The sequence below is a fragment of the Triticum urartu genome, chromosome 2A, assembly GCF_056163025.1.
Source record: "Triticum urartu cultivar PI428250 chromosome 2A, HENAU_Tu73, whole genome shotgun sequence".
NCBI classification, from domain to species: Eukaryota; Viridiplantae; Streptophyta; class Magnoliopsida; order Poales; family Poaceae; genus Triticum; species Triticum urartu.
The window spans coordinates 400,523,820-400,536,339 of NC_141874.1; the positions used below are offsets into that span (position 1 = coordinate 400,523,820).

Consider the following 12,520-nt stretch of genomic DNA (forward strand, 5'->3'; position numbering starts at 1 on the left):
GTTGTAATGAGAGTATCATAAGTGATATCATGCATGTCAATTAGATTTTTTGAATGACGTGGCACAATTAAATGAGGAAAGAAAGGATATGGTATCATGATACAATTAATAAGGCAACCTAAGATACTAAGGGCCGGTTTTTTTGCTGGCTTTTTTGGGCTTCCAAAGTAAGCTGCCTCCTACCTAGCTTATTTTAGAAGCCCTACTAAAATTTTCTTTTTAGAAGCTTATTAGTTAAGTCTTAACTACTAGGCTTTTAAAAAACTAAATTTGGTTGGGCTTTTAGAATAAGCTGAAACCAGCTTATTCTAGAAGCTAGCAAAAGAATTGGCCCTAACTTATGATACTATGCATTACGGATATAGTATTATATTCTAGAAGCTAGCAAAAGAATTGGCCCTAACTTATGATCTCTTCATTACAACCAGCCTTAGGGGAGATACACATCAGGTTGAATTATTATGTTTAGTTTGGGCTTGACCAATGTTGTGTGCTCCGTGGTTGTGTTGGTGTTAGGGCAATTAGAACGTTGTACATCAAAACGCTCCTAAATATCTGAGCGTTGTCAGGCTCTCCCTCCCTCCCCTGTATCTGATCATTCCAGTGGACTGTAGCTCCTCCGGCAACAGCCGCAACCCTTGGATCTCATGTGAGCGGTCTGGATGAAGACTCGCTCCTAAATATTTGAGCGTTGTTAGGCTCTCTCTGTATCTAATCATTCCAGTGGACTGTAGCTCCTCCGGCAACAGCAGCAACCCTTGGATCTCCTGTGAGCGGTCTGGATGAAGACCCAAAGCGATACACTGCCAACTTTAACTGACTAGCTAGAAGACGGACGATCGGCGTCCGACGGCTGATATTCAACCAGTGACTTGAGCCACCTTTCATTGGTCTTCCCCTTTGCTGTCCAAGCACCTTTTATTTTTAGTAGCTTTTCCTATATTGATAAGCTTGGGATCCCTCCCAGAGAGGCATCGATGTAATCCGGGTTGTAAACCCTAGCTGTCACTGGAGTGATTGGCCTCTACTTTCCTGTTCTTGTAAGAACCCTAGCTAAATTCCTCCAAAATTGAAGTGAGACCCCTCTGAATTTCCTAATGTTCATGTTCGTCAGTGAGCAAGAGTCTGACAATTGGTATCTAGAGCCATCAGTCCTCGGCGACGGGTTAGATCGTGGCATGGGAAGTTCGGTTCGTTGGTGAAATCCTTCCCTTGTTCCGGTTCGGGAGGTGGTGAGCACTAGGCGGCGTAGGCGTCGGTAGACTATTCGAGTGAAGGAAAGGCACGGGCGTGGTTACCAAAGAACTCTTTGCCAGTAAAATCCCACACATCCTTCCTCTCCGGTGCACTATGGCGGCGGGCGTTGGCGGTGGTGGTAGGATCTGGTAGTGCGGGTGTGGTTGCCACGGGTTGGTTGTAAAATTTAGCCCCCCCTCCCAGATCTGGGTATGTTGGGTGAAAGTACTCTGCTTTCCCTACACACCTCTCATCCGTGGCTTCACCATCGGATTCGGCAGACACAGATGCCCTGGAACTCAAGTCCTTGCATCTGGATGTCTGTCAACTCCAACAACACCGCATTGCTGATAGTGACATGCATGAGTTCATTGAATTTACCCACTCAATAAATCAGAATTTTGCAGATCTGCAGAGCAGTTTCTCCAAGATCCAATCAAGTTTTGATCGATTTTTTGCAAACCAACCCAATTTTGGCAAACGTTCAACAAATGAGATACTACTCGTCACACCTGAAGATTACACATAGCTAGGGAAATTGGGGTTTCTCCTAGACAAGGCAACATCAACTAAACCTTGCATAAAAACCTAGGAGTGGTTACTACGGTGGTACATGACCAAGCTGCTAAAGAGCAACCAACAGATATCCCACAGAAAAACCCTTACAGACATCCTCACTATGGACAGCTTGCTAACACAACTCAACAAGTTCAGAAACTAGAAAATCCAGTGTACTTGTTTGAAGAAGAAGCAGCTGAGCCAAACAACAAGAACTCTAGACAAGAAGCACTAGCCCTCATGAGCATAAAAGAGGCACTGTCTGTGTTAAACCAGCTAAGCTGAACATACCTGAATTTGTAAGCCAAACAATAAGAACTCTAGACACGAAGCACTAGCCCTCATGAGCATAAAAGAGGCATTGTCTGTGTTAAACCAGCTAAGCTCAACATATCTGAATTTGCGAGTGGAGACACTAAACGTTGGATACAAACGATTGAACAGTACTTTGACACTGCCAGGACACCCCTGGAGCAAAGTACTGAATTTGTTGTCTCATATATGAAAGGAACTGCAGTTCAATGGTGAAGAGGGACTGGTTTCAGTGCTCAAACTCTTCCTTAGCACAGATTTTGTAAATACCTAGGTGACAGATTTGCTGAAAGCTCTATTTGTGACAATGTCAAGAATTTTCATGCCTTGGTGCAAACTGGGACAGTGGGCCAATATATTAAGCAATTTGAGTGATCACTCAATTTAATGAGAAGAGACAATCCAAGCTTACCTGATGATTATTACACAAACAGTTTCATTGTTGGTTTATCTGACTACACTCAAGCTCACCAGTGGTGCAACAAGCCCAAAGATCTACAAGATGCTATGTGGACGGCAAGAAGACTGGAACAAGTGCTAATATGAAGAAGCCTCCTTTCACTCCTTTCTTTGTCAGGAGGCAAGTAAATTTTGACATGACAAAAGCTCATGCGGTTCAAACGCCAACACTGCCCTCTAACCAGGCCCTCATACAACAAGCTAGGCAAAAAGGCATATGTTTTAGGTGTAAAGAGCCTTGGGAACCAGCTCCGAGAAGTGTGGAAGCTTAGTCAGAGAAAGAATAAATAGCATAAAACTACTACTTTACAGGCTAAGGTTCCAAAAAACTACCAAAAATTATTTTTTCTCTGATAACTATCAAGTCAAGGGTCGGCTATTTCAAAAAACTCTAATCGTCCAGTGCTTTAATATTGATCGTTATTATGACAGTTGGGGCTCGCATGTAAGCAAACTGATTGCCTAGCCGTTTGTTTGACTGTTAACTGACATGTGGGAACCACATGTCAGTGTCTCTTTGTCATAATTTAAAAAAATTTCAAAAAAGCGATCAGGTCCCTGTAAAATTTGAAAAAAGCAATCAGGTCCCTGCAGACTTAAATAAAAAGCAATCAGGTCCCTCCCCTGCTCAAGCCCGAGAGGAGCTGCGCCGCCGCAGCCGTCGGCGTGCAGTAAGGGCCGCCGCGGAGCTCCTTTCGGCCGCTGCCTCCTCTGCCGGCAAGTTGCGCCTGGAGCCGCCGTGAAGTCCTAGCCGCGCGACCTCTCTCTCCCCTCCCTCTTCCTGGGCGCGGCGGCCCGAGCCCGAGCCCCTGGCCATGGCGCTCGGCCGCGGCAGCGCGTGCTCCTGAGCGCATCGACCTGAAACCTGGCAATGGAGCGCGGCAGCCCTTGCTCCTGGACGCGGCAGCCCTTGCTGCTTACTCCTGGGCGCGGCCCCATGGTGCAGCCCTTGCTCGCCTTGCTCCATGGCGCGGCTCGCGGCAGCCCTTGCTCCTGGGTGCGGCGTGTGGTGGAGGTCGCCGTCGGTGAGAGCTCGGGCAAGGAGGAGAGAAGAGAGATGCAGGAGGAGAGAAGAAAAAGTAGGAGGAAGAAGAAACCTCTTACATGTGGGTCCTATAATAAATTAACGGTCAAACAAAACGGTCAACAAACGGATTGTTTAGGAGCTGGTCCGACCTGTCATAAACCGGTTTAAAATGTTAGCAACGAGGAATTTGGGTGTTTTGAAACAGCCGACCCCTGAGTTGGTAGTTATCAGCGGAAAAGAAATATTTGGTAGTTTTTTGAAACCCTAACCTGTAAAGTAGTAGTTTTATGCTATTTACTCGTCAGAGAAACCAGGTGCAAGCTCTACAAGCTCAAGCAGAAGAACAACCTAGAATTGTCTACATGATTGAGAGTGAAGAGGACCTTACTGAATTTTAAGCACTACAAGGAGAAGAGGAACTCAAAATCTGTATGCATACTATGATGGGCATTGCATCCACTCCAAATAATTCACTATCAACATAAAAATAGGCTCTCAAATTGCTACTGCCATGATTGATAGTGGCAGCACATCCACTTTTCTGTCTCTAGACCTAGCTGACATAATCTCTTGTCCCACAGTAGCAACAAAAAAAATGAAGGTGCAAGTTGCTAATGGTGGAACCCTATGGACACAATTTATATGCAAATCCTGCCCATACACAATTCAGGGCCACTCCTTTTCTGATGATTCAGAATTCTGCAACTTGAGAGCTATGCCATAATCCTTGGAACTGATTGGCTTAAGAAGTACAACCCTGTGGAAATGAACTTTATTTTACGACCATGAGAATCACTGATATTACTGGGAAACACATCACCTTTCAAGATGAAACAATGCCCTCCAGTATACGAATGACTGAAACTTTTAACTTCACAAGATTAGTGGACCAACCACGGTGGTGTACTGCTGCTGGTTTCTCCCGTGTCTGAGAAAAACAGTGACAAACCATGACAGTGCCCTCTTGAAATTGAATAAATTCCGAAGGAAATGAGGAATTGTTCAAGGAACCTTCAACTGCACCTCCTGCCAGGTTCCGTGATCGTGCAATTCCTTTACTGTGTGATGCAAAAATCATTAACCAAAGGGCATATATAATTCCTCGCCACCAGAAAGATGTCATGGAAGAACTAATCAAGCAGATGTTGTAGAGACACATCATACAACACAGTTCTAGTCCTTACTCCTCACCAGCTATTCTTGTTAAGAAAAACGATGGGACACAGAGGCTCTAGAATGATTTTAAGAGATTGAATGCCATGACAATTAAGAATAAGTACCCTGTTCGTATCATTGAAGACCTCTTAGATGAATTATATGGGGCCAAATACTTTTCCTAGATAGACTTAAGGAGTGGATATCACCAAATCAGGATGAGACCTGAAGACATTCCTAAGACAACATTTTCAACTTACATGGGCCACTATGAATATCTTGTTATGCCCTTTGGGCTAACAAATGCACCAGCAACATGATTCCTATATGTGTGATCTAACATCATAACTATGCGCTTTTCTATCAATTGCCCTGTATGATATGTCTTCGAGAGAGAAGTCTCTAATGAAAACTATGGTTTCCGTGTCTACTTTTATCATATATTAAAAATAAACAATACCTTGCTGCAATTTTATACCTTTTATTTTACTTTTTTTTATCTATCTATTACTATCAGAATTAATCCTTGCAAGCAACGAGTTCAAGGGGATTGAAAACCCTCTTGCTCGCGTTGGGTGCAAGTATTTGCTTTTGTGTGTGTAGGTGTTGTTGAAGGGAATTTGCTTGGTTCTCCTGTTGGTTCGATAACCTGGTTCTCAATAAGGGAAATACTTATCTCTACTGTGTTGCATCTCCCCTCTTCGAAGAAAATCCCAACGCAATTTAGAAGTACCAGCTACCTGAAGATGGCCAGGGGTCCCCTACCTCTCCAACCGCCCGCGTGCGTCACCTACCTTCTCGTCGTGGTCTTCCTTTGCCGTTGTGTGAGTGCAGTGCGTGGGTGGCCATCATGCCCGAGCGGGGCATTGGCGGACAAACATAGAAAATTCGGTGACTAGTGTTAGATTGCCGGCTCTCCTATTACTGTCTAGACGTCAGGATGTGTCCCTGGATGTATTGGATGTAGTAACATCTTACATTAGGGGACGGAGGGAGTACTTTGTGACAATATAGCTAAAAATCCATGTCCCAGTTAAGTCTCAACAACCGATTCAAGAACTCTGTAACAAGTACCGAGCTGTTCTACACAAATCCCAGCAAATTATTCACCATCTCACAAGAAAAATGCATCGCCACTATTGAGCATAACAACATACTGAACATGAATCGCAGTATACAGCTAAAATGTCATACATGTGTCTGGACTGGAGAAGCGTAGTAACATCTGGCGCAATTCCTTGGCCCTGCTTTCAGTCATTAAACGGAAGAACGTTATATTCACCGTCTTTAGTGCTGTTGACCAGCCGAATAACCGTTCCACCAGAGCTACTTCCCATTCGGTTCCTCTCAGCCCTCTGATTTCTACATCTTGGAGGTAATCCAGCACAAGCTCCTCAGATCTCCAGTTTAGTGGCTGATCACATATGCAACCTAGTGGACATGTTTGTACCTGAAATAGGAGTGTATCAGGTTAGTAGCGACTTATTATGCAAAAGGACAAAAAATCAGAAATGTTTTCAGACTGCCTGAGCTCTTCAAGATACGCCACCAACAAAACATACATCAAAACTTTCTGTAAATAAACACAAGAACATGAATGCCTAAATTGCCTTTACAGAAAATAAGCATCGAAGCTTTAGTAGAACACATAGTATGTCCCAACTCCTAGCTCTTAACTGTGTTATGGAGTGACTGGTTCATATCTTGCCTTAAACCCGAGATTGGGCCTGTCATGCAATAACTCACTTAAACATCCACAGCCACGCATTTCCAACAGTCTGCCATCTTTATCGTATCGCTCCAGCAGCGCTGGCGAAGCCCAACCCAGAGGTGACGGTATGAAACAGAGGTGTTATCACACCAACTAGCATAACAGAAGTGGCAGATCAGTAAGAACTACCACGTGGTGTTACAACCAACACAGAGGGCAGCATCCAAAAGGCAGTGCTGATTCCCATTGGCAGCAACTCGTATGGTAAATATACCTTTGTGCCCTATAAGGTAGGATTGATTGACGGAGTCAAGAGATGGAGATCTTGGTTTAGCAGCGGCTGCCTGTCCTTTTCTTTCGTGAAAGGTATGATCTAGAGTGTGATTCTGATCCTGTGATTGGGTGCTTGGCGTAGAATGAGTGGAGCATACTAGGAATGCCGAATGCTCACTCAGTGAGGGAGCTCTGTTGGAGAAGAGTGGGACTAGAAAGAGGGAATACCCATGTCAGGCCATGTAAGGCCAATAGGCAATGCAACCTACAAGACCCTCAGTGCAACAACTGGGCCAGCTCAAGACGGTGACTTCAATATGTGCGAACTAGGAGAAAGTCCAACAGTGCACAAAACAACTTGTGCAGTTGTATGATTGTATTTGCATGGCAGTATAGAGCTTAAGGAACGAACCAGAAGAAGTGCTGGCCGGTGCTAATCCATGCATTGCATACATAAGGCAACCAAATCTGAGTTTTAATTCTCCTGCACCATGTCAGTTTGAAGACAAACCACAACCCCACGAGTTTCCCTTGGGCTGGACGTACACGGCATCACGGTTGGCAGGTGGCCAACCGGTGATGCGAGGTGGGTGTGGCGCTGTGATGTGTGTGGCGACGACGATGGTGGCGAGCAGAGCCGGGACACGGCTTGTCCTTCTGATGTCGAAGGTCTGGTGCGCCAATGGGTGTGCCTATGATGGTTTCTGGCTTTGACAGAGAAGTCGGAGCTGCGGGCGACGGGGCCACTGCGGCAACGATGACTCCATGAGGGCGGTTTTCAGTGGACGGTGCTCTCCGGATGTTGCGCTAGACTAGGTCGATGCGAGGCTTGCAACTTTCTCCTGTGAAACTCGTCAGAAAAATCGAAGCTGCCATGTCATCGACGCTTCGGTCGACTGTTTGGCGTTTGTGGCCAGGTCGTCCGCGAGTGCCCCATGTGGGGTTTGTAATCTTGGTTTTCACCCGGTTTTCCTCTAATTAACCGGGCAACTCTCTTCTTCTTAATCAATGAAAAAGGCAAATCTTTTGCCTCGTTTCAAAAAAAAAAAATACAAGCTTCAGTGGGAACGGGCTCAGCTCTCCATCTTCATGGCAGACCACAACAGGAAGACGGAAACATTACGCTTCATTGATGTGGGGCCACCTTCGGCAGAAACCATGTCCTCCAGACCACCACCAGAGCAGCTCGAGGATGGCTGCTTGTCAAGGGGACCGTAGTTGTTATGTGCACAATAGAGATCGTTTAGAACCTTTTGAATTGTTACTTGGGAGTCAAGTACTCAAGTAAGCCCTCCCAGATAAGGGACACCACATCCACACGTACTCCCTCCGTCCGAAAAAGCTTGTCCCAAACTTGTCCCTCAAATGGATGTATCTAGCACTGACTTGGTGCTAGATACATCCATTTTTTCGGACAGAGGGAGTATCAATTATCAATCAAGAAATAAAGACACTTTTATCAATTGGCTGTATCCCACATTCGTGCTCCTACTCCCCTATCCCCTACGCCATGCCACTGGATCATCTTCATTTCAGCTGTCACCTTATCTGTCTCCATGGGAGTATCATTACTAAATTTGGGCACTATCAGATCAAGTTAAGGCATGCCATGAAATGCAAATGCATGCTTTTCTGACTTCCTTAGAAATCACGTATGAGATAAACAATTAAGGAAAGCTTTACCTCCAAACAGGTATGAGGATTTAATGTTAGGATCAGCCTTCTCACACCGGTACATATCCTGAGAACATGGAATAAGCTGGCTCCACAGGCATGTCCATGTGCTATTACACTAATGCTCAATAATGAAATGACTGGGAGCATTGTCATATCCTCCATCAAGTATTGCCTGTTACTTAGGTCCTGCAGATTTCTAAGATGTCACAAAAAAAAGGTTGTACATTGGAATATATAATAGTTGTAAAAGAAGTAGAACACATGGTCTTGTAAAGCACATGGGAAAAGGTTGTTATAAGCTAACAAGTTCACTTTGGATTTCTATTATACAAAACCTGGGCATTGTAAGCCCAGCTCTAAAAAAACAAAAACAAAACTCAATGCTGATTTTCTATATCAAGTCTAAACATTTTTGGCACGGTGGGAGGCATTCAAGGTGTAACCTTGATAGATGTCTTAACTGTTCATGACGCTATCCATTCTCTAGCTAGATTACATGATAAAGGGGTAGTGTTCAAGCTGGATTATGAGAAAGCTTTTGACACTGTCAATTTAGATTTCCTAGATGAGTTGCTCAAAATTAGGGGGTTTGGTTGCAAATGGTTAGGTTGGATCCATAAGTAGCCGTGTTAGTGTAAATTTTCTATTCACGGATGGTCGCGGACATGCGGACGCCGTCTGCTTGCATCCCTATCCATAAGATTACCCACAAAGGATGTGTTAAACTGAACTATGCCGATAGTGATATCTTTCTTACTGGTAAGAGTCTTAGGCAGGGGGGTTCCCTTTCCCCTCTGCTCTTTAATCTAGTTGTACTGAGGATGCTATCTAGAGCTGCTACTACTGGGCTGATCAGAGGGCTTTGCTAGTCTGTGTGTCCTGGGGGTGTGATTAGCCTCCAATATCCAGATGATACTATCATGTTTGTAGATATAGACCCTGTCTTAGCAACCAATTTGAAATGGGTTCTAATCTGTTTTGAACAGGTCTCAGGGATGAAAATTAACTATGACAAGAGTGAAATGATTCCCCTGAATATGGAACCTCATGAGATAGATAGTTTAGTTGGTATCTTTGGGTGCCCTGTTAGTGCTTCCCAATCAAGTGCCTAGGCGCCTTTGCATTTCGATAAGCTGTCAAGGGAAGACCTTCAACCCATTATTGACAAGATCCTTAAGAGGATAGCTGGCTGAAGACGGAAGCTTTTATCCTATAAAGGGAGAATTATTTTGATCAGAACTTGTTTAGCTAGCATCCCTGTGTACCTTCTCTCATTCTTAAAGTTCCCTAAATGGGCTTATTGATACGATCAATCCCAAATGGCTAACTGCCTATGGAATGACTTTGAAGGCCATAAGAAGATCCACTTAGCCCACTGGCAACTAGTATGTATGAAACAGGAATTTGGAGGTTTAGGTATACCTAACCTGCATAACCTTAACATCTGCCATTTAGGATCTTGGATTAAGAGGTATATGGCTGGTGAGGGAAAGATTTGGAGAAGCATAGTTGATACCTGGTTTCTTCCCCTAACATTATCTGTAGTGACTTTGTGGGAGCCTCTACTTTCTTGAAGGGGGTCATGTGGGCTGCAAAAGCAGTTAAGTCTGGTTCTAGGTGGGCAGTAGGTGATGGTAAGAATATTAGGTTCTGGGAAGATGCCTGGTTTGGGTCTTCTCCATTAACTGTTCAATACTGGGACCTTTACTGCATTTGTAGAGAGCAGTGCAATACCATACAGCAAGTGTGGGATGGTCATTCTATCAAGCTCTCATTTAGGAGGGTATTTAATGATAAGCTGATGAATCCGTGGTTTGAACTAGATTGTCAAAAGTTATTGTCTTTACAGATGACTGTGACTCTAATTTGGCAATATGAAAGATCTAGGCAGTATTCTTCTAGTAGTTCTTTGTATTCCACCACTAAGTATTGAACAGTGAAGAACAACGAAGATTCAGTGAGCTCTGACTCAGCAAGATACACAAGTGAAAATTTTGCACCAGCTATTCTGGAATGCCATCATCATCTAGATGATTATGTACCACCCCGAACACAAGTGAGAATTTTGCACCAGCTATTGTCAAATGCCACAATCACCCAAATGACATGTTCGTTTCCTTACAAAACCTATGTTTTCTTCCTTATCTATTGACTTTTTAGCATGTTACAAGTGACTGCATAACTCCAAATAAGAGAAGGATGAACTCACCCGCTGATAGTTCAGTGTAAGTCTCAAACTGTTGATGACCTTAAAGTGTCGCAAGAGCCTCATCAAATCGCGATTGTGTTCAATGCCACTTGGTCCATATACAACATAAAAGCTTGTGCCCAGCCATTGAAGACGTCTCATCCTGCCAAACTGAACAGAGACTGGATCATAAGCATCACCCCACTCAAGCGACGCCAGCCGAGGGGTTGAGATGGTGGCAACCGGTTGACTTGGATTAGGGGCATTAGCAAAGCTGTAGAAGACAGTTAACTCTTTGAGTGCCGGCGCCACAACAGTGAGGCGCTGCAGGCCACGCAATTTCCTGAGCTTTATTGTCATTAGAGACTCCGAATGTATGGTGAAATTGTCCAGGCCCCGGGCATCGCAGAGAGTGAGTTCTCGCAAGGCCGGGCACCGCGGAGAGGAGAGGGCGTCCCCGAGCTGGCACGGACCGTGTAGCCGGAAGTGAACAAGGCAGAGACTGGTGAGCCGGGTGAATACCCCTGTAGGCGGCGCCGCGAGGCCGAGAAACCCCAGGTGGAGCGAGAGCAAGGTGGCGTTCTTGAAGCAGGGCAGCTCAAAGGCCCCTCTTTCTCCGGCCTCGTCCCGCCCACCATTCTGCTGCACCTTGTTGTCGAAGAACAGATCGCCGGAGAGGCGGCGTGAAGCAATTGGGAGCCAGGCCGCCATGGATTCGGCAGGGGCGTCCTGGACGAAGACAACGAGGTGATGGAGGGTCGGCGCTTCATGGGCGGCGAGGGCGGGGGCTATAAGGTGGGGGGCGGTGTATCCGGGGAAGTAGACGTGCGGGAGAAGGGCCCAGAGGCGGCGCCAGCGGCGGGAGAGGAGACTGGTTCGGGCGGCGGTGGGGGAATCGCGGAGCGTGTGAAGGATGTGGAGAACCAAGTCATCGGGCAGCGCGCTGAGGAGGTCGTCGGTGCCGCCGCCGGCGGCGGCGGAGAGCCTGGTTCGCTTGGCGGCGGTTTTGCCGTCGCCGTGCTCCATGGAGGAGGGATCTGTCTCACATGTCTCGCTGTACTCTTGTGAGTTGGGAGTATGGACGGCTATCAGGATCTGCTAACTGGACAGTGGTTAGAACAGCAGATTCAGAAGAAAAAATGGAAAGTGGTGGACTCCCGTACATGATTATCAGGATCTGCTAGGGTTTATACTGATCGAAAGAGATCAATATTTTTGAAGATACAAAACATTGTTCAAAAATTCTGAGAAAAACTGGAGACACACATCCATGTTTGATTTACAAGCTCAAAAAGTATCAGCTCCTAATTCAACTACACTGAGAACCAAAAAAGATAAAATCAGATGTGAATGGTGTCAAATACTATTCACCCAAAGGTGTCACTATTCATAGTTGGATTTGTTTTTTCGAATCTCTAACTGAGATCGAGTTTCGAGCTAAGTTTTTTTTAGCTGTAGACATACCTTGCAGGTTGTTATAATTTTTTTTAAATTTTTTTTTGGATTGTCTAAATATGAAAGTTTGATGTTGATCTTACGATCTCATGTAAAAGGCTAATACTATAATAGTCTCGCCCAGTTACTCCAAGATAAATGTCTCTTCTTATCGGGATCCCAGGTTATTATATTTTAACATTATGAAAAAAAAGCAAAACATAAGATTAAAAATAAAAAAGGCTATGAAGCTCTTGTCGGAATTTAAACAGGGACACATGTAGACCATCTTTGGTTGTTGGATGTGCGATTGAGAGTTGCAGTCACCGTAACAGCTCGACGAAGCGATATGTTGTCGTTAGAAGCAGATCTGATGGCAGGAACGAGTCCGAGATGATGAGAACAATAAATTTGTTACGTTTCTTCAGTTAAACATAGCTAAGTGACCAATTCGTCAAACATCACCAGGAATGGGGCATGACAATGCCCC

The 12,520-nt window shown here is 45.0% G+C and overlaps 1 protein-coding gene across 1 annotated transcript; it reads right to left on the reverse strand.

The window, feature by feature from the left end:
* Window positions 1–5,756: 5,756 nt before the first annotated feature.
* Window positions 5,757–11,773, reverse strand: LOC125537505 (putative F-box/FBD/LRR-repeat protein At4g03220). The gene is made up of 3 exons (XM_048700828.2): window positions 10,618–11,773; window positions 8,415–8,594; window positions 5,757–6,197 (listed from the first exon to the last, which is right to left on the reverse strand). The coding sequence occupies exons 1-3, from the start codon at window positions 11,620–11,622 to the stop codon at window positions 5,928–5,930; spliced, it is 1,455 nt and encodes a 484-aa protein (XP_048556785.2). The 5' UTR covers window positions 11,623–11,773; the 3' UTR covers window positions 5,757–5,927.
* Window positions 11,774–12,520: the final 747 nt, after the last annotated feature.